Genomic DNA, 27,492 nt, shown 5'->3' with positions numbered 1-27,492 from the left:
TTTTCCCACCCATTAAAATAGCCTATATTTTAACTAGATCCTTTTTTCTAGCCATCCATCAGAAACTAGAAGCGGATGGAACAGAAAAAGTTGAAGGATCCATGACGCAGAAACTGGAGAATGTTCTGAACAGTAAGTTTTGTCCTACTACCCAAAACTATTTATGGACTTCATAACAAGCTTTGATACAGTTCTTGGACCTGGTTTCACAGAACAAGGCAGTAAGTTGTATTTTAGTATTTATTTCTAAATAGTAGTGATTTAATGAACATAAAGGGAAATAAAAACATTGAAAATGAATGTTCTCTTTCTGTTTGCATTTATTTATGAGAACTCATCATTTGAAAGCAAGCCAGTGTACTTCTTAAAAAGTAAAATTTGTTACCATAAAGGAGGCCAGGATATAAATAGCATCATCAAAGATAGAAAAATGCTGCAGCAGTAACCAAGCTTGTCATTGACCAAAACCTGAAAAAGCATCTTCAAGTACGTGCCATCGTCAATGCAAATAACGTCAGCTACTAGAGTGACAGATACCGAGCTGCTGTCTATTTATTTGTGCCTTACCTTTTTCCAAAACAACTTTAAGGCAGCTGCATACTTGAGTGTTTCCAACTCTGAGACATTTTGTAGGAATTGTAGGCCAAGAGAAACTGATACATGCAATTTGAGGCCCTGTCCACCTCCCCTTCTTTTTTCTGACATCTGTACTTCCAGCTACTTATCCTACTGATTTAGAAGAAACTCATCAGATAAATCAATCCCTATGATAATATTAGTGGCTTAAAAGTAAATTATTCTCTTCCACGTATGTAGTAAAAACATTTGACAAGGAGCAGTAACGCCCAGGGGACTCTCCTAGTCTTCAAGTATAAGCATATATAGCATATGATTTCTCCAGGAAGTAGAGTAGGCTCGAGAATAACGGAAACATTTAAGAACCCCAGCATCGGCTCTTTAGTGATTCTATAAATGCAGGACTGTGGTAGCAAGTCAGTTTTGCACGTCTAGCTTAATTTAGTCCCATCAGCAAAAGTTTCTGAGCTTTTTTGTAAATATCTATTTGTCATTGACCAAAACCTGAAAAAGGTTTTGGTCAACGACAAATATCTAAACCTGGGGATAGCTCTAATAATAAAAGTGTTTCCTAGAAAGAAGCTTTAATTTGATACAGGCTTTCCTTGGTAGTAGAATTTGAGTACTTGGATTTCATCCCAAAATTTATGAGTTTAACAGCACTTTAAATTTTTTGGTCTCTGGTTGTTGGTATTATTATCATCATCATCACCATTTTGCCTTGAGATTTTACCTCGTTCTTCGTTCTCATCTGAGAACCAAGTCACCAGCTTTGTTTAAATGGCTATATTCTGAATTCAGCCCAAGTAAGCATTTACTAAAGCTATTTCTGTATTAACAGAGACATTTTAAGGTCTGGGATGGATATTTTCTGTTTAGGGATGTTATTTTCCCTGGAGAAGTTGCCATCAAACCATGATACCTGTTTAAAAAAAAGATTATGTCAGTAACTTTTAAAAGGTGGCTTGTGAGAACAATCTGGCTTAGTAAGTATCTCATTGTATCAGTAGAAGAAAATGGATATTTGCTCAGGTTTGGAAAAAATCACAATCTGTTTCATGGGTGAGCCCTGGCGTAGTATGTTAATGTAATTTTTTTCTTTTCAGTAGTTTAGGTAATTCTCCTTTGGGACTTGTGGTATAAAATTTGTAAGGGAAATGGTTTTACTTCTGTTCCTTTATAAGCACAAACTTTTTCTAGAAATGTGTCCTTTTACCTTTCTACTGAAATTTGCTCTTTTTTGGGTAAAGTTGGCTTAACGTGAATGTCACTTCTTTGAGACTCAGGACTTTCTGGGATAAAAATTTCCTGTAGATTATATTCCTTTGTAACAATCCATTTTTCCTAGAAACATTTTTATGTCAACTGGATGTTGATGTTTGCTATCTTAGGGTAAGTCGTGTTAGTTTAGGTCAGCTTGGCGAACATTTGTAAGACTGGTTGTGTCAAGTGCCGTGCTGGGTCCAGTGTCGAGTATGGAGCTGGGAGGGATGTGGCTGCCACCCAACAAGCAGGTCCCCTGCCCCGACGGCGTGCCCAGGTCACCGATTCACCGATCTTCAGGAGCTGTACCGCTGGGGAACTGAAACAGAAATTTTGCAGGAGTGCAAATGTAGTCCGGTTTGCTTAAATTATATATTTTTTCTTTTTGTTGAATTTCTATTTCTCCATTTATTTATTTATTAGCATCTTTATTGGAGTATAATTGCTTTACAGTGGTGTGTTAGTTTCTGCTGTATAACAAAGTGAATCAGCTATACGTACACATATATCCCCATATCTCCTCCCTCTTGCATCTCCCTCCCACCCTCCCTATCCCACCCCTCTAGGTGGTCACAGAGCACCGGGCTGATCTCCCTGTGCTATGCGGCTGCTTCCCACTAGCATTTGGTCGTGTATATATGTCCATGCCACTCTCTCACTTCGTCCCAGCTTCCCCTTCCCCCTCCCCGTGTCCTCAAGTCCATTCTCTGCATCTGCTTAGATTATATTAATGCTTTAATCTTGTATATAATTACATACTAACTTATGTGCATTTTCCCTGAGTTATTTTAAGTGAAAGTTTTTAAAATTTGGGCACCTTTTCCACTTTGTTTCTAAAGGGTGATGTTGACTAAGAAATTCAGTCCCTTCTGTTCAGAATTTATCAGTTGAAGCCTTTCATTGAAATTCTTTTTTGTTTTCACTGATACATGTTTCTCATATTTGCCTTGGTATTTAATAATTCCTTCTTGATTTCAAACCAGTGATGAAGTGATGACTGTTAATTTCTGTCAAATCCACATATCTCACTCTGTGTTCTTACCTGTTCCAAGAGCATAGAACAGCGCCGTCCAACAGAACTTCTGCCATGATGGAAATGTAGCTCTTGAGCACTTAAAATGGAACTAGTATTGCTGAGGAATTTAATTTTTATTCAATCTTAATAATTTGGCTTTAAGTCGAAGTAGCCCCGTGTGGCTGGCTCGGCTGGGCTAGGCAGGCAGGTGCGGGGAGGGACCCTGTGGTCTAGGTGTGTGTCGCCAGAGCTGGGACAGCTAGACCTCTGTGCCCCTCACTGGTGTCAGGGCTTGCTCCCACAGTCCACAGATGCTTAGCCCCCGCGGTAACCCCGGGAGGCTTGTGCTGTAACCCGCATTTTTATTGACGAAAAACTGAGGCTCAGAAGGATTGAACGCGTTACCTAAAGTCACATCAGCAGTAAGTGGCAGAGCTGGGATCTGTGTCTGTGCATCTGGCTCTGAGCCTGCGCTTTAAACTACAGACTGCCTTGCTGGTTTGGGATGCGTGGGTTTCAGCGACCAGTGTTCTTGCCACGTTGCATCAAGCACACACCTGGTTGCTAGCTCTGCGGTCCACTGAACGTTCAGCAGTAACATGCCCAGCTGCTCTTCCTGCAGAGTCGGGGGACCCACTGCAGACACTTTGCCAGGCCCTGCTCAGACAGCAGAGTGTGCCCGTGGGCAGCCTCCTCGTCTCCCAGAGAGAAGCTTGCGGACATTTCACAGACATGGAGACTCAGAAGGGGAAGTTGGCCCACAGAGATGAAAGTGCATCAGAAAAGGGAAAGTGATGACAGTGTGAGTGGAATTCAAATCCAGTGCGACTTGGGTTGTAGAAGTGGCTGTGGTGGGGTGTGGACACTGGGAGGCCCGAGGAGCTCAGTGAGGGTGGACTTCCCCACCGAAGCCAGGAAGGTGTGACAAGGAGGTAAGGCTGTCCCAGAGGGAGTGAGGCCGACGGAGCGCTCCGAGCTGACCCGTGAAGCTGGAAGTACAGCAGACAGACGTGGAAACGAGCATCATCGTTTGTCAGAGCGCAGAAAAGATGCTTGATACGTGCTGTAAACTTTATGACAAGAAGAGGCGGGCTATCTTGATGATATATTTTACAAAGAAATTAAACACTTGAATTTTCAGTTTCTAATGTTTTTGATTATAGTGTGCTAAATAAAAATTAGTTTTACTGTTTTTTCATTTTCTTATTGATCTATAACCAACAGTAAGCAAGTTTTTAATGTTTCAGCAAAAATTTTCTAAGTCACAGAACAAGCGTCGTTTTCACGTTGATTATTAGGATTGCTTGCTCTGCTCGGTTCAGCTGCCCGATCACTGACGTGGTCCTGCACATGGGCCCTGTGCTGTCCCTCCCTCAGGGGACAGAGTCCTGGGCACTGGTTCTGAGGCTGGTTTCTGGCACTTGCCCTGTAAGCGTTTATTGAGCGCTCTTATTCCTCTTCAGGGACAGGAGGATGAAACTTGTGCTTTGCTTCCGAGAGTTTATAATCCAGTGGAAAAGTAGGACCAGATAGGCAGGGGATTAAATTGTGGTGTGACAGTGCTCTGCTGGTAGGGGTCCCGGAGCCCCGATGGAGAGAGGACGGGGGAGGGCTGCGAGCCTCAGGAGAGGAGGGGGACAGGCCAGGCAGGCTGACATTGGCCGGTGAGCACTGAGTGGGCCCAGGTGCATCCCGGGCGGGGCAGGCCGCACGAGGAGGAAGGCGCTGACCTCAGGGGAGATGGCTGTGGGCCATGAAGCAGGACCGAGTACCCTGGGGTGCAGACGTGAGGGCTGAGGCTGCCGGGTCGAGGGGTCTGCTCATGACAAGCTCTCTGTGCGGCGTTGTGGAGTTTGTCTTTATCTTGAGACTACTGGTGAGCCGTGGGAGGATTTTACATAAGGAATTCACATGGTGAACTTTTAAAAAAACATTCTGTCATCTGTCCAGAGAATGCACTGGAGGGAGCTGGATAGAGACCAGAAGAGAAACCGGTAGAAGTGTGCTCTGGTGACGTGACAGCGGTTTGTAGGACCCCAGCGTCAGGCCTGGCTGGGAACAGGCACTAGGTGACCTTGTTCATGTAGTGTCGCCCTGTAATGTCAGATAGCTGCCTGTCGGGCCGTTTCCTGGAGTCTGTTAAGAGAAACGAGACACACAGCAGGTTGTTCAGTCTCTTTGTGTCCTGGTTTTGCTATGAATTTAAGTATATGTTGAAAAGTTACCTTAAATTTCATTCAGCTTTATTGTTCCTGGGGTAAATTGTGTCGTGGGTGTGTAGGGGGAAGTTCCCATCAAGCAGAGACGCAGGTTATACATCACCCGTACTGTCCTCTGTGCTGGGTGCCAGTGCCATGAAAAGGGGCCAGAGAGAACTTCGTGTTTACTTTAATAAACATGCTTGAAATGACCAGGCGCCATCAGAAGTACATGACTAGCTTTTGTGGATGACGGGTTCCTGGCACAGTTACAGTGTTTTTCCATCTTTGAGGGCAGGTATGAGTTTGATTGGTCAGTGGGCAGTACTGCGGTGACTTGTCTTCCCATCTTATTCTCCAGCTCTGCTGAGATATAGTTGACACAGGACATTGTGCAAGTTTAAGGTGCGCGGTGTGATGGTTAGATACCTGTCTGTGATGCCGCGTGTTCACCTCACCCCCACCCCCGCCAGCGCTGTCACCACACGTAATTCCATTTGTTTGTGATGAGAACGTTTGAGATTTCCTCTTGAAGCCACTTTCAGGCTACAGTACAGCATTGCTAGCTCTGTTTCCGATGCTGTGCATCACATCCTCAGAGCGCATCCATCTCCCCGAGGCCCCAGCCCGGCCTGCTTACAAGAGCTCGGCTTTTCAGGCTCCACGTGTAAGTGGAGCCACTCAGGGTCTGTCTTCCTGTGACTGCACGTGGCGTGGAGCCCTCCGGGTCCATCCGCATCTCCCTGTCTCATGCTGAGGAAAATATCACTGCCCTGCCAGCCCAGCTGAGGCCAGTGTCATTGCTGTCAGTGCCGGGGGGGCATCCATCCCCCAGACCATGATGCAGTGTCCCTGCGGGGGGAAGGGGACAGCCTTCAGCCTGCACGTGCCCAGGGCTGCTCGTGGGCTGGCGCAGGTGGCCTTCAGGGCGGCCCTGCCTCCGCTCGTGGGGCCAGCGCGCCCTTCTCCTCTCAGCTGCCCTCAGGTGTGGCTGGTGAGCTGCTGCTGCTTTTTTATCCGCTTGCACAAATCTCGGTTTCCCTGCTTTCATGTTTCGTTTCTTACTGTCTATAATCATCCAGTTATCAGAGCTTTGAACTCCCAGAATTTTATTGTGAATGCAGTAAAGTTTGCAACAGAATAATTTATGGACAGAAATTATCTATAAATTAAAATCATAATTTCATGACTTAAAATTTGTACGTAAATTAGAATTCTCTATATGTATACATTTTTGTGTAACTAAATTAAATTTTAATTTTATAGTTTATAATTTCTGCCTATAAGTTTTTCTGTATTAAATATTTATATTTTATTTAATTTTAAGCAGATTTTCTACCTGTGCTTGTTATAACTTTTAGGGGAGTTTCAAATTATTAGTTTGTATTTTTTTATTGTCTTTAAAATAAGATGAAAAAAAAATCTAGTTTTGATATTTTGTACTCCTTCATTGTAGAGAAAGTGCTTGGGGATTTAACATCCGCAGCGCACACATAAGTAATCAACCTTTAAAAATATTCAGTCCCCATTCACGTATCTAATTCATTCATGAAGCCTCAATTCGTGAAGTTTATTTCTAAATGATAAACAAATGCTTAATATTAATTTTCTTCCAAGAAAAATACTTTTAACCGTAATCACATTTCCAGTATTCATTTAGTCATCATTATATGGTTTGGTGGCAAGAAGGGAATATATTTTTTTCTCAGAGTAGAAATTTAGTATTCTACATTAAATAGCAGGTGGTGAAAATAGCTGTCCTGACAAAACAAAGTTTTTATACCAGGCCTTTAAAATTTCAACAGAATTTAAACATTATTTAGATAAAACAATTATGTTACAAAGATGACTTTTAACACACTCAGGCCACCCACAGTGTGGACCAGAGAATGCGGCATGCCAGCCACCCAGCGAGACTGAGGTCGTTTTTTTTCATCTTTGCTTAAAGTATAGTCACTAGACCAGATAATGTAGAAACTTTTTATGAGCAGTGGTCAAACAGCCAAAAAAAGTTTATCCTTTTTCTTCCCTTTCCTTGTGACTAATTAAAAATAATTCACAAGTTGAAAAAGCTTAACTATTTTTGTACGCGGTAAATTTTGTTTTAGATAAAGAAACTCCTTCATACAGTGATTCATAGAGTTTGAGGTCTTTAAGGTAAAAAAATACAGAATATTTAAGGTAAAAAAATACAGAAATAAAAATATAGAATGTCCAGTCTGTGTATCATTTTAAGAAATATTAAGCTGATTTAAGAAATATTCATTAATAGTGGTGTGTTAAAGTTTGACATCTTAAATTGCTTATATCATTTTTTGTGCCTGCTACATAATTAGATAATTTTATGTAGAAGTAGGATTAGGTCTAAAATATTTCTTTTGAACAACTTTTCTGAAAAATTTTTTCCGTTTTTTTTTTTATTACTATGGATCTGTAAATATTGAATCCAGAGAATTTAAATAGTGTACTTGTGTGTGCACGCGTGTATGTGTGTGGGTTTTAACCTGTTGTCTGAATTAATGAAATAACCTAAGGTTCCATAATGCTGTAAAACTTAAAAGAAGCTAAAATAAACATAGATTGACATTAGACAATTTATTTGGGCCCGGTAAGTATGGTTATTCTTAATTGGATACCATTAACTGGTATACACATATGAAAAGACTTCAGAGGCAAAAAGGAAATTGTATTTTAGCAAATCGTTAAAAAAAAACTCCAATATAGCTGACTTTTAGAAAAGTCTACTGAGTTTTAATATTAAGTGTAATAGCAGTCTAACATTTTATTTCTTTTGTCCAGTGACACATTTTCCGATTAAAATTAGTTTTTATCTAAGTTTCTTTTTGTCCTTTTAAAATAGGAGCAAGTAACACTGCGGACACATTGTTTCAAGAAGTCTTGGGTCGTAAGGACAAGGCGGATTCCACTAGAAATGCGCTCAATGTGCTGCAGCGATTTAAGTTTCTCTTCAACCTTCCTCTAAGTATTGAAAGGAATATCCAAAAGGTAGAGTGCATCTTTATGTACCTATGGTCATAGATGTCATAAATTTTAAAGAGTTGTTAAGATGTTTTTTATCTTAACCAAATGTCTTCATTAAACTTTATTGACAATCTCCAAAATGTTTCTTTATTTTAAAGGGTGATTATGATGTGGTTATTAATGATTATGAAAAGGCCAAGTCACTTTTTGGGAAAACGGAGGTGCAAGTTTTCAAGAAATGTAAGATTTGTTTATTACTTTTAGATTTTCTACTTTGCTTTTACAGGAAGAATGTGGAATGTAGTCTGCAAAGAATGTTACATTCGTTTTAATTTTTGTTTATATGGTGCCCTTTCTCAGGTGTAAGACAGTTACTTCAGAAGTAACAGGATGGCTTTTCTTACTAAGATGGAGTGAAAACTGTAGGATAGGTTAGTCTTGGACATTCTTTGCTGCTTGTTAATCATGTTGCTATTTAAAGTCTTTTCTACTGGAAAGAATCAATTATAGATATTTTACAGAAACATAAATCTACATTTTAATCTTCCCTCTTCAGAAAGACCAATATATTTATGAATTCTAACCCTGCTTTAAAGTAAACTAAACAACTTTTGAAATTATCTCTAAGGCTAGAGTTACAGAAAATAAGAAAAGCCTAAAATGCCTTATGGTCATGCCTTATTAACTGGGAGAAATATCACAGGGCTTGATTAAATTTGTAAATAATTTTATTTTTATTGTGGTGCAGTGATATGCACAGGCTTACATGTTGCAGCTCAGTGAGTTTGACAAATACCCACGCCCATGGAACCCCCACCCTGGAGAGAGCATTTTCATCACTCCGGAAATTTCCCTCTTGCCTCTTCTCAGTCGCCCCTCTACCCCAAGGCAGCCACTGTTCTGCTTTCCGTAATTGGATTTTAAATTTTCATTCTGTAAGTCGTGTAATTCTTTCCTTTTTAAACAGATTATGCTGAAGTAGAAACACGGATTGAAGCTTTAAGAGAATTACTTCTGGATAAGTTGCTTGAGACACCATCGACCTTACATGACCAAAAACGTTATATAAGGTAAACCTTCTGCAAGAATTTTGACAAATCACATGTGTCTGGATAGTGCTGCATACATCATGTAACTCTTAAAGCTGATTTGGGGGAAATTGGGAGACTGATGAAACGGTAAAAGGGAAGACAAGTAGCAGAAATTTAGGGATACCTAGTGTAGGACACCAAAATTCTTTTGTGTACTCAAAAATTTGGGAGCACTCACTCTTTAAAGGCAAGGAAATCCTGCCGGTTTGGAGAAAGGAAGAGTAGCCTCATTGCACCTCTCCTCCCGTCCACAGCATCTTCCCCAGCCTGGGGTTGCGGGGCGCTCCCCGTGGGCCCCCGCAGGTGGGGACTCCCTGACTGGCTTCGAGGGTGGCACTGTCGCACAGGCGGGAGGGTGTCTGGTGCCCCGAGAGTGGCCAGGGCTCAGCAGCAGAGAAAATTCTGAAAGCTTTCAGTCTTGAAAAGGAAGTGGGAGGGCTTATGTGAAAAGACAGCAGTAACAGCAAAAGCCATGGACACCACAGCATAGAGGGAACCATGTTGCCCGAGAGGGAGGGGCTTCAGCAGGCGCAGGGGTGCTGGAACTGCTGACTGCCCCTCCCCCCCAAACAAGCCTGCGCAGCTGTGTCTGAGCCTCACAGCCACCATGCGGTGTCTGCCTCACACCTGGTGCGCAGGTGAGGACCTGGGACTCGGAGCGGTCGCTGCTCAGCACGCACCGCCACAGGCCTCCCTGTCTGTTTGGCTTCACAGCCTGTCTTTGCTTTTCTCTAAGTGCCCCCAGAGGAAAGAATGCATTTCGGAGATTTTTCTGGCCTGTAGAATCATAGAAATCTAATGCTGCGAATAAACTGCACGTTAGTTATCCAACCGCCTTTTTTTAACATGTAAAAGAGTTCCAGGAACGTTAATCTCTCATGTAGGAAACATAGCTGGTTAGCATCTTGTCTGTGTTCTGCTGCGTTGCTTCACTAATCGGGCTTTGTGTCTATTTACCTGTTTATACGTATTCTTTTTCATTTGCTGATAGTCATACGTTAAACCTTATTGAGTGCAGGATTTCTTTGTGTAGCGAATTACCATTTATGTAGATTACTCATGTACAGTTCCTGTGACTGGTTAACCTACTGGATACCATTTAAAAGATGGTGGGTGTTAAAAAAGATTCTTTAAAATGGCCTATTTTCCCTGTCATTTTAAAGGGAAAAGAACAAGAATGTCACTGAGAATGTCAAGTCATTTACTTATTTTTTAATCATTATGTTATTTTTGATACTTTGAGAAGATACTGAGCAATTTTATCATCCTTCTTAAATTATGGGTTTCATTATTAATGAATAGGAAAAACAACATCACAACCAGGCCAAATATCTGTTGGACTTTGGAATCTATGGTGCACAGTCCTTTGAGCACCAAGTGGGGGTGAGACTCTCAACTTTATCATCAGCAACACTCCATCTCTTAGCTCTCACGTAACCAGGTTGCACAGGGAATGAGGGAGTCAGATTACCCCTGTGTTGTTGTGCTGCTGTTCACTGCTGTATCTACCTAAAGACATCCTGGTTCTTTTCACTCTCCTTACTCTGGTGAGGCTAGTAGCTCAAGTAAGAAGCAAAGTACCACATATTTCTTCCATGCCAGTGTGATTCTGTCCTTGGTAATTGTTAAAAATCATGTTCGAGTATGGCTAAAGACTTTAATTCTTAAATTGAAAAATTTTGAGCCTATGCTCATCATAATTAACATTCCTTACCTTCTGCCCTCTAAAAATGTTTTTTAAAAAGTGTTCTCGGATGACACGTATTTAAAAGAAATAACAATAACCTGTATCACATGCTAAGCCAAGACCTTTGAAATGAAACTACAGACCAAAAGAAAAGAAGACGCTCGTGGGATTAGGTCATTTAACCAAGGAAGAGCCCAGCACAAGTTGTGCTTTTGAACTGAGACACTGCAGAGTTTCTGAGACAAGAAATTTATCTTTCTTTATAAAACTCTTTTATGTAATACCCATTAGCAAGATGATAGAAAGAGGATTATTATTAAATTTTGGGAGGACCTAGTCAGCATTCTAAAGAGACATAATCTGAGAAGATGCTGAGCAGAAAGGCATGTTGATCTTGCTGTGCTGCTCGAGAGCGAGCCCTGTGACGGCCCCTCTGTGTGCTGCTGGTGGTGTGTGCACACAGAGGGAGGGAAGCCGCCCTCCGACAGGGACGGTGCCGTATTTACTGCTGCTGCCGATCTGAGGTTGCTGTTGAGTGCCAGCGTCAGGAGGTGCAGCAGGACCTGTCTGAGGGCACCTCCGGCAGACAGTCCCTCCCTGGCAGGAAGGGTGGAAGCTCACGTTTTGGGGAAAGAAATGACACAATGTACTATTTGTCATATTTACATTCCAGAGGATAGAAGAGGAAAGCCTGTGTGAGGGGAAGACTCAGATTAGGTTTTGAAGGCTTTGCTGAACGTCACCTGTTAGATCCTCCTGGGGATGCTGGTAATTGATTTGCCAGACTCTCAGCACAGCCAGCCTCCTGGCCCCTATAAATAAAGGGTCATGGCTCGGGTAGGAGAGGAGCCCGCACCGGACACCCCGCTGTCTTCGGAAACCATTCTTCCCCGTTAGCCCGTGGAGGTCAGGGGAGGTGGGTCGTTCCCGAATGTGATGTCAGGTTTCTGCTCAGTGTTTTATTTGCCACTAACTTGTTTCTCCTCTAATTAGCCGCTAAGTAAGGAAATACTCAGTATTGCAGAAGCTGGGGAGAGAAGCCCAGGTGTGTCACTGCGTGTTTAGAGGTCACAGCTTGTCACCATTAATTAAAATTTTTTCTTGAACAAAACTTTTAACCCCAAGACAACAGACAGCTTAGGGTTTAAGAGTTATTTTAAGACAATAAGTCCAGCTTTTGAGGTTGATTTAATTGGATTTAACTTGTTACATTTATATATTTCATGAGGGCCAAGTTTTTAATGATATTTGGCAGAAATTTTTCAAGTTGTCTATCTGGGTTTGGAATTTTTACAGAGAAAGACTTTAAATATTTTAAGAACTATTTAAAAACTAAGAAAAATGCCCATCTATACTGTATTTTCTAGAGAAATATCGTCTCATGAATTAGAGTTTAGACTTAGAAGTCAGTGCTTGCTGTCACCAAATCTCTTTGTGTAATAAAGTGTTGCCCTGTTTGGATCCTGCAGAAAAAAGGGTCACACTGCCACCTCGTGGCCGTATTTCAGACCAGAAAGGAATGAAGAAATATTCACACTGAGGCCTCTGCTGGCTCTCACCTGTTTTCTGTGTGACTGAGAACTAAGTAGAAACACTCTGTGAACAAAATATAACCATAAAGATACGCTCTCACTGGGCGTTATAGGGGCATTGCAAGTTGTCTTTGTCTCCTTGGTTGTATCTTTATAAAGTCCGAACTTCTTAAAGTGTAGGTTTATTGTTTGTTAATTGCCTGAAAAGAAATCTGAATATATTTCATTTAGAACTGAATATTAAAGGCTAGTATTGACGAATGCTTTACTAATTGACAAAGTTTTAGGTTTTCTTAAAAGTGATGACTTTAAGATATGCTAGCTTTCCTCTTGTCCTCATTATGGCTGTGCAGCAGAAGCTGACTAGGTCAGCCTTGGCCTTGCTGTTTCAGGTACCTGTCTGACCTCCACGCGCCAGGCGACCCTGCGTGGCAGTGCATCGGAGCCCAGCATCGATGGATCCTCCAGCTCATGCACAGCTGCCAGGAGGGCTGCGTGCGGGACCTCAAAGGCAAGACCCTTTCTCCCTGCATGAGTCCTCCCCCTCGTCACTTGACACACTCTGGGAATGCTCTAGATTGAGGGATGAGTCGTTCCCTTTGTAACTATACCTGCCCCCCACCCCGGTTAGCATCCTCCCTGGGCGAGTAAGAGAGCAGGGGAGGGAGAAAGCCCTCTCAGCATGCCTGTCTCATGGCTGACTGGCAGTGTTGACAGAAGTTTGGCTTACGGAACAGTTACCTCTTGTGGAAGCGACATGATGTTGTAGAAATGATACTAGTCTTGATCAACAGGAACAGTACACTCACTATTCCATCAAGTGCATGTTGAGCCCTGCTGCGCACCAGGCACCATGCCAAGTCCAGGTGCACGGACGCAGTCCCAGCCCTCATGGAGCTCAACTAACCAAGTACCAGGTTGTGACTGGTAGATGGCAGGTTTGGGGACGTGTCTTAGACAGGACTCTGTGTTAGCAGAGAACCTAGAGGATGAGGAATGCCTGCCGGGCCGCCTCCAGCACAGGCCCTGAGGAGAGTGGAGGAAGAGTCACAGCTGGTTCACAGCCAGCACAGTGGCAGGACTTGAGGCAGGGTGAGGAGGCCCCGGGCCTGGATGGACTTCGTCCAGGGGTTTGAAGCCTGGGAAAGACCCGATGAGACGGGGACAGTGGAGCCGGTTAGGAGGCTGCTGTGGTGATTCAGGCATCTCGCTGGCACGGGGGCCGTGGGTGTGGAGGAGGAGGGGATTCAAGAGCTGTCCGGAACCTGTGATCGACAGGACCTGGTGATGGAAGGTGGGGTAGGAGGGGCTCGGTGATGCCCAGAGGTCTGACCTTGGCAGCTGGTGGGGATGGGGCGCCGTGGGGTTGGGGCGAGGAGGAGAAGACGGTCTTCCCTCTTCTTTGGACCGGTTGGTGTGTGGCTGTCTGACGAACAAGTGGAGGCGTCCAGTAGGTAACTGAATTTAAAGAGCGAGAGGTTTGGGTGTGCTCTGCACGTAGATGGTCCCTGGGAGTTGACATATTCACCCAAGAAGGAGAAAAAGGAAGAAAATGTAGGAATGCAGGACAGAGTCCTAGGGAGTGCTCTTTACAGCACTGGTGGAGGAGAAACCTGCAGGGTGGCCAGGGAGCCGAGAGGGAAAGGAGGGTCAGCAAGGGTTTTAAGGTGAAGAGTCTGATAAAGGCGTGTCCTTTAGATTTTGTGCTGAGGCTGGTGATGACCTTGGCAAATGCAGTTTCAGTGGCCTGAGACACCAAATAGATTGTATAAATAAGGCGCAGCGATTCTTACAAGGTTTCCGGACGAGAAAGTAAAGTAACATGAGAGCAGTCCTGGCACAGAAGGAGGTGCCACAGAGAGGCCACGATTATTTATGTATAGTTTAGTTTTGTCGTGAATTAGGTGGCTTGGAGTTGAGTATTTTCCGGCTATGAGTCTGTTCTTTTCTATTGTTGATGTTTAGGAAAACCCAAATATCTCTTCACTGATGCCATATCTAAATTTCTAGTATGTCATTAATTATTTTATAGTTTTAGCAAGTGAAAATGACATCAAACAACATATGCACAGTCTGAGGTCGTTGGGGGATATTTAGAGGTCCTCAGGTTCTCGTGTACTGAGTCTGCTCTGTTGGGCAGGACTCTCGACGTGGCTGCCCGTCACAACCCCCTGGGTTTTTTTAAAGACTGTCACTTCCCAGCGTCCTCCCCATTCCTGACCATTATATTAGACTCTCTAGCAGTGGAGTCCACGCAGCAGTATTTTTTAAAGCTCCCAGGAGACTGTGGTGCAGCCGGGGCTGGTAATCAGTGTGGTGGATGTGCTCTTGGGACTGAAGAGCCGTGATGAGCAAGACCCACATGGTCTCTGGCCTCTTGGAGCTTGTAGTCTAGTGAGAGAGACCTATGTCTTTAAACAATTCACATGTTGTTTATTACATAAGTGTACTTGTGAAAGGTATTGCAAAGTGGGGAGTGCAGAAGTCTGCCTCAGTCTCGTTAGCGGGAGGCCCAAGGAAGTTTCCTAGAGGAGGTGTTGTTGCCACTGAACCTAAATGAGGGATGTGAATTTTCCAGGGAAAGAGCCACGGAGAAGTAGTCCAGAGACCCAGTAGGTGCTCAGTAAGTGCCACCCTTCCCCTCTCCAGTGAAGAGGCTGTAAATACAGTGATACAAACAGGATCACGGGCTGACAAACGTTTTCCCTACTCAGGCTTATAAGCGACAATCCAACTGTATGATTTAGTTCTGAAAATATTTGAATTTCTGGAAAGCATGTGTCATTTATGAAGACAGCATATAGACCATTTGAAATTGGAGAAGTGCCAGGAAAATTCATCTGCCTTATTGTCGCACCCATACCTGAAGGATCTAATAACCGATATTCCATCACTAAAGGTCTGAATCTTTCTTGAAGATAAATAGAGACACACCCTTACCTAATGGATTCCTGCCCTGCCATCTTGGTGTTATGTATTGCTATATGTATTTATCCAAAACTGCTGAAAATCAGCATTTCTGGAAGAAAAAAAAAGACACTAGCTTCTGTGTAACTGGAGACCTGCCTTTTTATTCACTCTGACCAAGCCTGTTGTAGAAGTTGCCGCTCGCATATGAAGTACTTGGAGGAATGTGCATTCCATGGATCCTTTTGTTAGTGATGAGGTTTACCTAAAGTTATTTTCATAAGTTGGTCTTTAAAATTAGGAAGTGAAACATAACAGTTTACGACTCTTTGAGCTTACTCCACAGATTTTGTGACGATACAATGTAAATTTCCCAAATTCATTAGTCAGATGTTTATAGGTTAGGATTTAATCGTCCTTGACATTCAGAGGAACATCCTGAGCCGTGCCCCCCTGTTGTCAGCAAACACGACTAATACGAACAGTATAGACAGTCCCAACAGATAACTGTCTTTCAGTTGGAAAGTTGGTGTGTTCTTTTGAGCTCACCATCAGAAGGAGTTATTATTTTATTTTGGAGAATTCCAAACATACTTAAGAGCACCAAAGGTGATACCACAACCTCCCGTGTTCCTGCCCAGTTTCGACAGTTATCCCCTCACAGCCAGTCTCGTTTTATCTACACCGCCTCCCTCACCCTGAATTATTTTGGAAGCAGGTCACATCATTTCATTCATAATTATTTCAGTATGTAATTTTCAAAGGTAAAGATGCTTTGTGAAAACTGTAACTAAAATACTATTATCATTACCTGAAATGTGGTTTCTTAATATCAAGTATTCAGTTAATTGTCAAATTCAAAAGCAGTTTAATACCTCCAGTATCTTCTTAAGTACACGGATACTATGTACTTAATGTGGCTTTTTAATCGATAGCCAGTGCAAAGGCAGATGATACGAGAAGTAACACAGATGGAGACAGAACTTGTGTTTCCTAGAAGAATTAGCCGTGGTGACATAGTGTCCACTTTGGCCACTTGGCACCTAGATGCCTTCCTGGTTGTTGTCATCAGAGTGTGCGTGTCAGTGGACACGCCAGCTCTTTACTGTGCACCTGCCTACCCGTGTACAGGTAATGTCATACAGCATAGGCATGTGCATGTGTGGGTGTGTTTATGTAAGATACTGGCCTTAATTATACGTTTGCTGGGAATAAGTACAATTTTTCTTTCATGTAATCTACACCCGATTGTTCCCGATAGACTCCTAATTGATATTTATGAGCGTCCTAGTTAGGTGTAATAGAAATGCAGTCAGTATGAGGGCAAGTCTCCTAAATATCATTTGGACTTTCTGTTGGCCATCCTCTCGTAATCACAACATTTTGGGTCTGGAAGAAACCTGGGAAGTTGTCTGGTTTGGTACATGACTTGGATCTGTTTTGCACGTGAGGAAGCTGCCTCAGAGAAGCCAGGTGACGGGCAGCCCAGCTTCTCCGTGTCCTGCACGGTGGTTCCACAGACCTCTCTGTGTTCTGTGGTTGAAGATACTATTTCATCAAGCGTGTTTCTGCACATGGTGAACGGATGGCACGATGATGGCAGTGCCTTTTTGTGAAGCTGCATTGCTTTCATTCAGGTCTTCTCCAGCACCTATTTTCAAAATGAAAGCTTGTTGCATTCTAAATCTAAAGAATGAATTGTAAGTCCTTCTATTTGTAACACCTGTACTTGGACTTTTAACACCAGAGAAATGCTTGTAACTGATTGATAACCCAGTCTTGTGAGGTGAAATATGATTTAAAAAAGATAGACTGTAAATATTTTAGGAAAAGACTTCTTTGTGTCTTTGTAAGTAAAGCTGGTTTTTATGCGTGAATTTAAGAAACCTAATTAACATACAAGTTTTTTTTTTTTTTTAAGTCTTTACATGGTGCTTTGGGTTAAAATGTTAATTGTATTTAGTCTTGTGGTCTTCAAGAAAAGTTCATGAGCCAAGATGGTGATAGATTTTCAGAGACGGCAGTCCTACATAAAAAGGCCACATTTGTCCAGGTTACATTCTTCTGTATATGAAGCATTCATTGGTCAGCAGAGGTGGGTCATAGGGTTGATATTTTTATAAACACTGCATTAGAGCCTTCTCTGGATTCCAATTTTTATAATAATAACGCATACGAACCTGGTAGATGGTGCCCCTAGATGTTGCACACCAGGATACAGACAGGAGATGAGCATTACGCCTCAACACACCCTGCCAGGTATCTGGGAATTCCTCACTCCGCTTCCGCGGCCTCCTCTGTAGCCCAAATGTGATCTTTCTGTTTTTCTAAGGGGAGACAAATAGGAGGAAAAAAACAAGAATAAAGATCAACATTAAAAAAAAATTCATCTTGAAAGCATAAACTCCTATGGAAGGGTCTGTTTTCTTCCAGCTTGAGCTAGTCAACTCTACAGCTTCTCTTCCAAAACTTTTACTGCCTTATAAGAAGTGTCATTTGTCTCTTAAAATTTCTGTGAAATAGGGCCAAAATTAGACTAAATCTTCAGGTTTCCTGTCAGGAAAAGCCTTTGGTTTAACCCCCTACGGACATTCTCAAACAGGATTTTGAAAGGTAGCCTTCAAAGGTGTGTTTTTTCCTTTGTTCTGAAAATGAGTTTAACTCTAAACTCATTTAAAATATGTGCTGACTACATGTGGTGACTCCAGGGAGAAGCATCTAGAGCAGTTATCTCTGCTTTCTGCTGTCTGCACCACTAGGGCTTCCCAGAGGACATATTAGAGCAGAGGCAAGTGACGTGTTTAGAATGGAAGCCATAGATTCTTTCAGACAGTCACACAGCAGAAGGGAACACATTTCCATGTGGCTCAGGTTCTCTTTGAAAACTTAGAGGTACGTCACACCTGAAAGGTTTATTCTGAACCATCACAGTACGGATCTATTATAGAGGAAAAATGTTAAGAATAGAGGCTAATTATCTACTCTTTTAATTATTTCAAACAGAGCAGATTATTAATGACTTGCTGAAATAAAAAGGCTGTATTTTCAATTCAAGCTCATCAAATACATGCATAAAGTGCATTTTAAATTTTGGTACAGTTTCATGAATTTAGTATAACTAAACTAGATTTTTTTCTTGATATTTAAAAAATAAAGATGTGGCCTTTATGTAGATAATCACTGGGGTTAAAAAAATATAATTCTAGTATTTCCACAATTTGGCATCAGGTAGCTCCTGGGCACCAGATTAGGTTGCAAGCCTCCATTAGGAAATTGGCAGCAGATTCGTCAGATCGTCTACGTAACTACAAAAATGTTTCTGTGTTTAAAAAGACAGTAAACGATTATACATAGATTTCTAATAAAATTTCTAATTTTTTATTTTAAAGTTGTTAGCATGAGGTTGTACATTAGGAAGTTTCTTTTATGAAGTTTCTTTTTTGGAGATTTAAAAAGTAGTTTCTCTCCTGAATGTTTATTATACCAACGTGAACCCAGAATGATAGACGTTGATTTAAAAAGAAGAAAAGGCACAGCTCCTGCAAGTACAGGTAGGTGACACTGGTTTGGTCTCCACCTTCCCGTCCCTGTGACTGAGTCCTCCCGATGTGAATTGTGCTTTACCTGCTCACTGTTGCTTCAGTTGGCTTTAGAAGAGGCAGTGCTTCTAAATACTTGTAGTGGGATTTTATTCACTTACTTTGAGATTCGTAAGCCATAAAGGATATACAGAAGAAGGTAGATTCAGGAGAGAGGAATAGAAGAAAAGTACCAGTTTATGACTGTAATAGCAAAAATCTTCTCTCCAGCAAAGTGGTGGTCTGGTTTTCCTTTCCCTTTTGTCCTTTTTCTCAGAAAGAGAAGAAACCTAGGTGATACTCAGTGTGCCATGAATTAGATTCACAGTGCATCCTGTTAGAAATTGTCGCTGTTGTTTGTAAACAGTATAAGTTTACATAAGCAGTTTTAATTACCTGACAGCTTAGCAGGATTTTACGTGATTGTAAATTTGTTTTTTAATCTAATTTGAAAAGACAAATTTAGCTTCCAAATTAAAATGAGGACTAGCAATTAATACTAGTAATTTAAACAGTTTTTTAGAAGTCAGTAAACTAGCACTTGAGCATTTGATTTACTGTTCAAATAGCACAGCGTTCATTCGCAGGTCCTGCCAGTGCTTCCCCAGCTGTTGGGTATGGTCGGAGGAGTGAGACTTGCCTCGTTTTGTGCTCAGTTCTGGTCACCTGGTGGCAGCGTCTGTCTGTGTCAGGTCAGACAGGGCAGCAGGGCTTCCGTCAGGAGGACCTCTCCGCGTGATGTCCCAGCGCTGGGTCTTTTATGCTTGGCTCACTGTCTGTCTGGGGGGAGACACACCTCCAGCCTTCAGAGAAAACGGCTTTGACAGTAAATGCCCCGCACACCTTGAATTGCTAGCATTGCCCGGTAATTTTAGAATATTCAGGGGTACAGATATTTTATGTCTCCTGTTGTCATTTTTGTAATAATTCTATTGCTTATACAGTCTAAGTAGGTGCTCTCTACTTAAATCTGTATATAACTGCAGAAAAGGGTCGTACTTAAATAAAAGCATAAATAATTTGGTTTTGGTTATTCACCTAACCAGCTTGTTACGATGTATGGTTCTTGCTTATATAGCCAATGTTAGCTGAGAAGTGCTTCTTCAAGGTTCACACCTGTAGTCTTGCTTTTAAAATACGTCTCTTCCTTTCAGCTTTTTTCCGAACGATGTTGGAATACAGTTCAGAATTTGGCCCGCAGCCCTAAGAAGTGGAGTGAGGTTATGCGGCCTGTTAAATACGCCTTCCTTGGTTTAATTTGGATTAAACGATCCCCTTTAAATTGAGGAAGTACCCCATAGGAACTTTAAATGTATGTATAGAAGCATCAGATCAAAAAGAACATTCTTATCTGTGGACACAGTCTCATTCCTGGAGGTTGGTAGCTGCCTTGCTGCACCCACCCCATCCCAGTCACCGACCTTTGTGTGTGCTGTGCTTGACAGGAGTCCAGCCGGCCTGTGTCTGCAGAGGCTCCTGGCCCCGAGCACGGTCAACAAGTGGCAGGGGCTGGTCCAGCTGCTGCTCAGGACAGGGGCCTGCTGTGCGCAGGAAAGTGTGTTTGGAGGTGTTTTGGGCTGAGGAAGTGGGCCACCTGGAGAGTTGGCTGTAGACCAGGGCTCCCCGTACCATGTGGGCTGGGAGAAAGCTGGGCGGGAGGCCGGGGGCCGAGTACACATGGCGGATGTATCACCTGGCCCACATCTGCAGGCCTCCCCCTCCGCAGAAAAGCCTCTCCTGCCCTTTGTATCTCAGGGAGTCTGGTAAACACATACTGACCACTGCATTTAAAGAAGGGAGAGCGCACCCAGATAGCTGGAGTTGAAAGGATTTGGCTGATGTGTGATATGGAATCCTTGGTATAACAAGCGTTTCTTACAGATCTTCCTAAAGCCATTATCAGTTTTTTGTCGGACTCAGAGTTTTAAGGTAAACCCTTAAGTTTTTGAGCTTTGCAGAAAATCTTGCCATATCTCTTAAGTTCGCATAAAGCTGAAGCCTTTTTATCTGGTAAAACTCTCATAGTTGGAAAAAAAATAGCAAATCTTTCAACTCGTTCATAGCAAATTGTGAAAGATAACTAGTTCTTCTTTTAGAAAAGTAATACGCTTTAAACTTGGTTTCTGTGCTGCCACTTTCACTCTTGGTGAAGCAGCTGGGATTGTTGGTGTTCTGAGGAAAGTTACTTCTGCAACTTCTGAAGACAGATTTTCTGTTCTTCTCTTATTAAAAGTAAATTTCTGTTTTGTTTATATAGTATTCCAGAGGTGATTTTTCTAATTTTACATTTATTTGTAATCTGTTAAATTTCTCCTGCATACTCACACTTAGAAAAATAGTTCCCTTTGAGAATGCTGGTAGCATGTTTTAGAAGCTTTATTTAAACCGGAGAAACAGAATGTTGACTCAAGTGTGTCAACGAAAATAAACGATCTGTAATGGGAAAAGAATTTTATTTGATAGAAAAGAGTTTTATTTGAGCCAAACTGAGGACTGTAGCCCAGAAGACAGCCTCTCAGATAACTCTGAGGAACTGTTCCAGAGAAGCATGGTTTTCAGCACAGTTTTATATCTTGTCAGAACAAAGAACATCAAACACGTCAGGGATACAGGCCAGCATGTACATGGCGAGTCAGTGTGGCCTTGGCACCTGGGAAGGGAATCTCACCATTCAAGAAGGACCAGCATTGGTGGCCCAGGGAGACAGGCATTTCATCTTTACTTTTAGCGTGGACATACTTTACTTCTGGCCACTGTGCCCTTTTCTGTAATAATTAAAGCAGACGTACAATGTATGTTTGATTGAACAGCCACAAACAGGCTGTTCCAGTTAGTATAAAATTCAAGTTAACGCGTGTATAAGCCAGAATGTCTTCCCTAGACCTCAACATGTGAACGTTTCTTCTATCAAGTGTCAGTAATTAAGAAGCTTAGTCATTTTTTAAAAAATTTTAAGTGTTTAAAAGAGTTTTTCTTCCAAGATGCTTCTTCCAAGCATATGTAGATAAGATATATATGTTTTCTTTGATGTATTGGTAAAAACTCAAATATTAGTTCATGGAATTTAGAAGATACAGCTATACCCTAGGATTATTTAGTTCTAGAATTTTTTTAGTATCCTTTTTTTTCCCCCTACAAACACCATATCGAATTTTAGGACTGGAAATACTGTACTGATGGAAGTGTTGCTGTGTGAAGTTTTGTCAGGAGAGCAGTCTTTCCCCATAGTTATTCTTCAGATAACTTGGACAGATTGCAGCCAAGTAATCTTGATCTTATCAGCACACTGTCATTTGAGGATATTTATTGGTTACTCTGCTTGGTGCCTCTAAAATAGCCAAGCTGTAAGGTCCACAGTAACAAGTATGAAATCCTAGTGACGTTTTCCCTGTTACTGTTTTTGTCGCCTTTCATATTTTCTTGATGAAATTTCCTTTTACGACTTAACGCTCACGTGTGCTCTCTGTGTAGAGGCAGAGACTGTTTATACATTGAAACAGCACTGCTAATCATCACCCTCAGTTGTCTCAAACTATTCCAGGGAGCGGAATAAGCGGTGGTTCAAAGTTTCAAATTCAGATTTTGTATCATAGAATCAGAATTTTAGAGCTAAAAAAGACACTAAGGCTTGTGTAGTTCAAGCCCTGATTTTTACAGGTGAAGAAGCATATGCCGCCTGTGACTCCTTTTGCCACAGAGCGGGGGCCCCTGGGGTAGGGAGCAGTTGTCAGTGTGAGCACAGATGAGGGAAAGCTGGGCTGTGATCCTATTTGAGAAAAACTTCCGTCAGGGATAAAATCGTAGGAGCAGTTCATTTCTAGAGAAAATCTACTCTCAAGAAAACAAATGACCTCCCATAACTCATTAGTGCAGTTTTAGGTTTGAAAACGACAAAGTCAAACACAATTTTACAAAAACTTTAGGCTCTGTCACCTGCAGAACATCTTAGTGCAAACTGAGCTTCTAATGAAAAACCCAAGTCCTGTGTATATATGTATTGAACACCATCCTTAGGTGGATATCAGGGCAGATAATTTAGTGTTTTCAGGGAAAACATACGAAGTAACATAATTTTCATTTGTGTATGGTCTGCACATAAATAAGAGCATGATATTATGAAACTTCCTAGTTACTCTCATTTATAACAGTCTATTTTATATAACATTTCTCTTAAACATATCAAGAGATACTGCTATCGTATTGTGAGGTAAAACAGTCAAGAGCAAATGAACGATTTCTTATATTTTAAAACCTTTTGCTGATTCTGTGTTACAGAAACTTTTTTTCATCTTTTTCTTTCTTTTATAATAATGTTTGTTTATCATCAGAAGCACTTCATATTTGTAATAATTTTGTGGGCTATAAATATCGTCATGTAATTTAAGTTTAAAAGGAGTGTCAGAATCCTCAAGGTTTTTTTTTTTTTTTGACACTTGATAGTAAATAATTTCTGACAACTGAGATTTTAAATGTTTTCATTAATTTTCTCCTCAAAGGACAATCCTCCTAATTCCCCATAAGATTACTCATTGCAAGACTTTTTCTGACCAGAGAAAGGAGCAGTCTGTTAGAGGAGAGCGAGTTCTGGGCTCAGGCCCGGGCTCCCACTGCAGGGCTGGTCCCCGGGCTGTGCAGGGCACCACCTGCCGGACCCTCGGCCCAGCACGCCCACGGACGCGTCTGTCCCCAGGGTCTGGGGGCCGTCCTCTCCCTGCTACTGTGCTGTCCTTGCTGCTATTCGACAGACACTTCCAGATAAGAAATTAGTTCTTGGTAAGCTTTCTTTTCCTGATATCGTAGAAAATGATGATACGGTTTCTAATAGAAGGAACGCATGTTCTTAATAGTTTCTGCCATTAAAGGGAAAAATAAATCAGTCTTTTAACAGTTTCAAAATTCAAGTTTATTTAAATTAAACTATACAGGACTTAATATCATGCATTTAAGTTGATGCTGTAAACACACCAGTTACGGGGAAAAACTTTTTCTGAGGATCTACTTAATGATCATTGTATATTTTTGTAGGAATGGTATACAGTGTGTATTTAGGAAACTAGGAGGTTTTCCTTCTAATCAAAAATTTATAGTCCTGAAACCTTCAAGGGTAGTAACTTATAACGTTTTGAATTAAAGCATTCTCTTCTTGCACCTTTCAATATACATGTTTACATAAATTACACATTTTATACAAATACTTAATGTGGTGCCAAGTTTGGGCTTTTTTACATTTCCTTTTTTACATAAATTGATTTATTTTTTTTTTGGCTGCGTCGGGTCTTTGTCGCTGTGCGCGGGCTTTCTCTAGTTGTGGCGAGTGGGGGCTCCTCTTCATTGTGGTGCGCGGGCTTCTCTTGTGGAGCGCTGGCTCTAGGTGCATGGGCTTCAGTAGTTGTGGCATGCGGGCTCAGTAGCTGTGGCCACAGGCTTAGTTGCTCCGTGGCATGTGGGATCCTCCCAGACCAGGGCTGGAACTTGTGTCCCCTGCATTAGCAGGCAGATTCCCAACCACTGCGCTACCAGGGAAGTCCCTACATTTCCTTTTAAAATATGTGAGAAAATTGATATTAATTTCTTGAATTCTACAATTAATAGCAGTGGTGACTCTGTAAACTTCAGAGGAAAATGTCGTAAATCTTCAAAGCTTTCACACAAATCCCTCTTTGAGATGGAGAAAAAATCAATTATAAAAAACATTATTTCTTCATCTTTGTGTTTTCTTACTCTCATTTTTCTTGCTATTTTAAAATATTGAATTCTACAAGTCTTATCCTAGATTTAATGTGTTCCAAAGTAGAAGTGCATGTAAATAAAGCATTTAGCATAGTAGGTGAAACATCGTGGGTATTTAATAAAATGCCGTTCCACTGAAAATATCTGTTCAAATGACTTGGTTTCTATTTCTGTAAAACCTGCCTGGTAGAATCTGTGAGGAGGCGGGGAGATAGCTCACACCGTATCATGCTGAGTGGCTCATGATGGGAGGAGCCATGAAAGCAGACTCTTTGCTTATATTGTATTCACTTATGTCTTGATTTTCTGCCTCCACTGCCAGGATGTGAACACCTTGAGGACAGGCCTTTACCTGTTAACCCACCGCCATATCCCAGGGGCCTGCAATTCCTGGCACATGGGAGGGCTCAGTAAAGACTTGTTTGATGCTACTGAGTAACTGACACTATCATTGGCATAAAATCATTATTTTATAAATGGGTTTCATCTTTTGCCCTTGGAAACAAATCTATAAGCTTTTCATATTCTGTTAAGTTATAAAACAAAGAAAGAGCATTCTTATTGAATAATTTAGTATCAGTCACTCAGTGTATGTTGAAGGAATTATATGCAGAAGATCCAGCTGTGGACAGAGACTTAATATTGATCCTTGTCCCCGAGAAGTTCTGATTGGAACTGTTAATGAACAGCAGAAGGCAGAATGTTGAGTCAATGAGACAGTGTTCATTCGGAGGGCAGGGAAAGTACACAGCACTTTGAGCTGGAACAGCAGGAGGCGACTTGTGTTTATTAACAGGATGGGGAGGATGATGAAAAGGGTCGGAAGTGAGGCAGGAAAATGAAAGATGCATTTTCATAGTGTCCTCTGCACCGTAAGCACCCTGTAAATGTTTATTGAATTCAGCTTGTTTTGGAGGTCTTTGAATGCTCAGCCGCAGACCTCAGAGTGCTGGTTATAGCACCTCTGCAGGCTGACAAGGCGAATTCTACCCATAATGCCAGCCTCTCACTAACAGGATTAGCGACACGGGATTCCATTCCTGGTGACTCTGGAGAACCATCTTAGAAAAAGTGTTTCCTGGTTCTTAGATAATTTGGGTTGGAATTCTGAGGGTTTTCTGGAAGACTTCTGAGAAGAGAATCAAGATAGCAGTATTTTGGTGGTATTAATCCAGGACAATAAAGAGAATGTCTTGACATTCTCTAGTGAAGTGTTAGGCTTCTAGAATATTAACAGTGTGGGGTGAAAAGGGTCCCAACTAGGTGGCTGGCAGTGGGAATAGAAATAAGAAATCACATCCCACATTGCAAAGAAAGAAGTTGTGGTATTTGGAGATTTAAATTTTAAGGGGGAAGTCAAAGATTTATGCTGTTAAGTCTGCTCCACTAAACCCTGTACCTTCCTTTCCAAGTGCCAAGTTGCTTTTCAAAAAAGAATTTTTCATCCTGATTTTTATGTTTATGGAACCCCTCCCCTCCATTTTGCTGAACATTCATTCTGAAATGATATGTAAGTTACATGTCTGTATTAAGCCAGAGTAATAGATTTAATCCTCCAAATCTGTATGGTGGGAGCGACTTTTAAAAGCTATTTAGAGAAAATATTTCTGGTTTTACTTTAGTAGATGTCTTCTTTAAAAAAAAGAATGGAATGGTTGAGCAAGAAATCTCTCAGAGAAGAGGTCCATTAAGTCACTTAGTAAGCTCTGTGAGTCCATGGAAACGCTGCCTCTCTCTTCCAGGGCCACCGGGCCTTCACAGCGCCACGCTGGACCTGGACGGCGACGTGCGTGCCTCCGTGCCGGGTCATCTAGGCCAGACGGCGTCTCTGAAGAGGGGTAGCAGCTTTCAGCCTGGTCGAGATGACGGTGAGTGTCTCCCTCCCACTTGTATCTTTTAAATTTGTACTCGTGTAATAGCCATCATTTTTCTCTTGGAAAATTCCATAATTAACCTGTGTTACTGCTGCTGGGTATTACCAGCCATCATCCCTTCTACTTAAGAAACTACCCAGTAATTAAATTTAGATAATTAAAATGAATTTTACATTGTACATTAAAGAAATGCCATTTGATTTTTTAGTAAGTCATTTCATTGGGCACAGGCCAGTGTTATTCAACACATTTCTGTGGTTGAATTTTTAAAAATATGCCACAGAAAAAATTATCTGAGAACGTCTTTAGGATGAAGGTTGCAACGAAAGTGAATCTCTGTAGTCAGTACAGAAAAATAGTAGACACCTTTTTTAATGAATTTTAAAATTTGGTTTGAAAAGAGTTGTTTGTTTATTACCCATAAATTAGTTGGGCACAGGCCAGTGTTATTCAACACATTTCTGTGGTTGAATTTTTAAAAATATGCCACAGAAAAAATTATCTGAGAACGTCTTTAGGATGAAGGTTGCAACGAAAGTGAATCTCTGTAGTCAGTACAGAAAAATAGTAGACACCTTTTTTAATGAATTTTAAAATTTGGTTTGAAAAGAGTTGTTTGTTTATTACCCATAAATTAGTTGGGCACAGGCCAGTGTTATTCAACACATTTCTGTGGTTGAATTTTTAAAAATATGCCACAGAAAAAATTATCTGAGAACGTCTTTAGGATGAAGGTTGCAACGAAAGTGAATCTCTGTAGTCAGTACAGAAAAATAGTAGACACCTTTTTTAATGAATTTTAAAATTTGGTTTGAAAAGAGTTGTTTGTTTATTACCCATAAATTAGTTGGGCACAGGCCAGTGTTATTCAACACATTTCTGTGGTTGAATTTTTAAAAATATGCCACAGAAAAAATTATCTGAGAACGTCTTTAGGATGAAGGTTGCAACGAAAGTGAATCTCTGTAGTCAGTACAGAAAAATAGTAGACACCTTTTTTAATGAATTTTAAAATTTGGTTTGAAAAGAGTTGTTTGTTTATTACCCATAAATTAGTTG

General features: G+C 41.4%; 1 protein-coding gene across 4 annotated transcripts in view; it reads left to right on the top strand.

The window, feature by feature from the left end:
• The window catches only part of EXOC2 (exocyst complex component 2), a 159,305-nt gene that overhangs the window by 59,497 nt on the left and 72,316 nt on the right, over positions 1-27,492 (top strand). For all 4 annotated transcript variants that reach the window (XM_024766396.1, XM_024766397.1, XM_024766394.1 and 1 more), the window contains exons 7-12: positions 52-132; positions 7,913-8,058; positions 8,193-8,274; positions 9,002-9,104; positions 12,737-12,855; positions 26,302-26,427. In XM_024766396.1, the coding sequence (XP_024622164.1) occupies positions 52-132; positions 7,913-8,058; positions 8,193-8,274; positions 9,002-9,104; positions 12,737-12,855; positions 26,302-26,427 (657 nt within the window). The remainder of the gene's footprint in view (positions 1-51; positions 133-7,912; positions 8,059-8,192; positions 8,275-9,001; positions 9,105-12,736; positions 12,856-26,301; positions 26,428-27,492) is intronic.

The sequence above is a fragment of the Neophocaena asiaeorientalis genome, unplaced genomic scaffold (assembly GCF_003031525.2).
Source record: "Neophocaena asiaeorientalis asiaeorientalis breed wild unplaced genomic scaffold, Neophocaena_asiaeorientalis_V1.1 scaffold8, whole genome shotgun sequence".
NCBI classification, from domain to species: Eukaryota; Metazoa; Chordata; class Mammalia; order Artiodactyla; family Phocoenidae; genus Neophocaena; species Neophocaena asiaeorientalis.
This window is presented reverse-complemented; position numbering and strand designations above follow the sequence as displayed.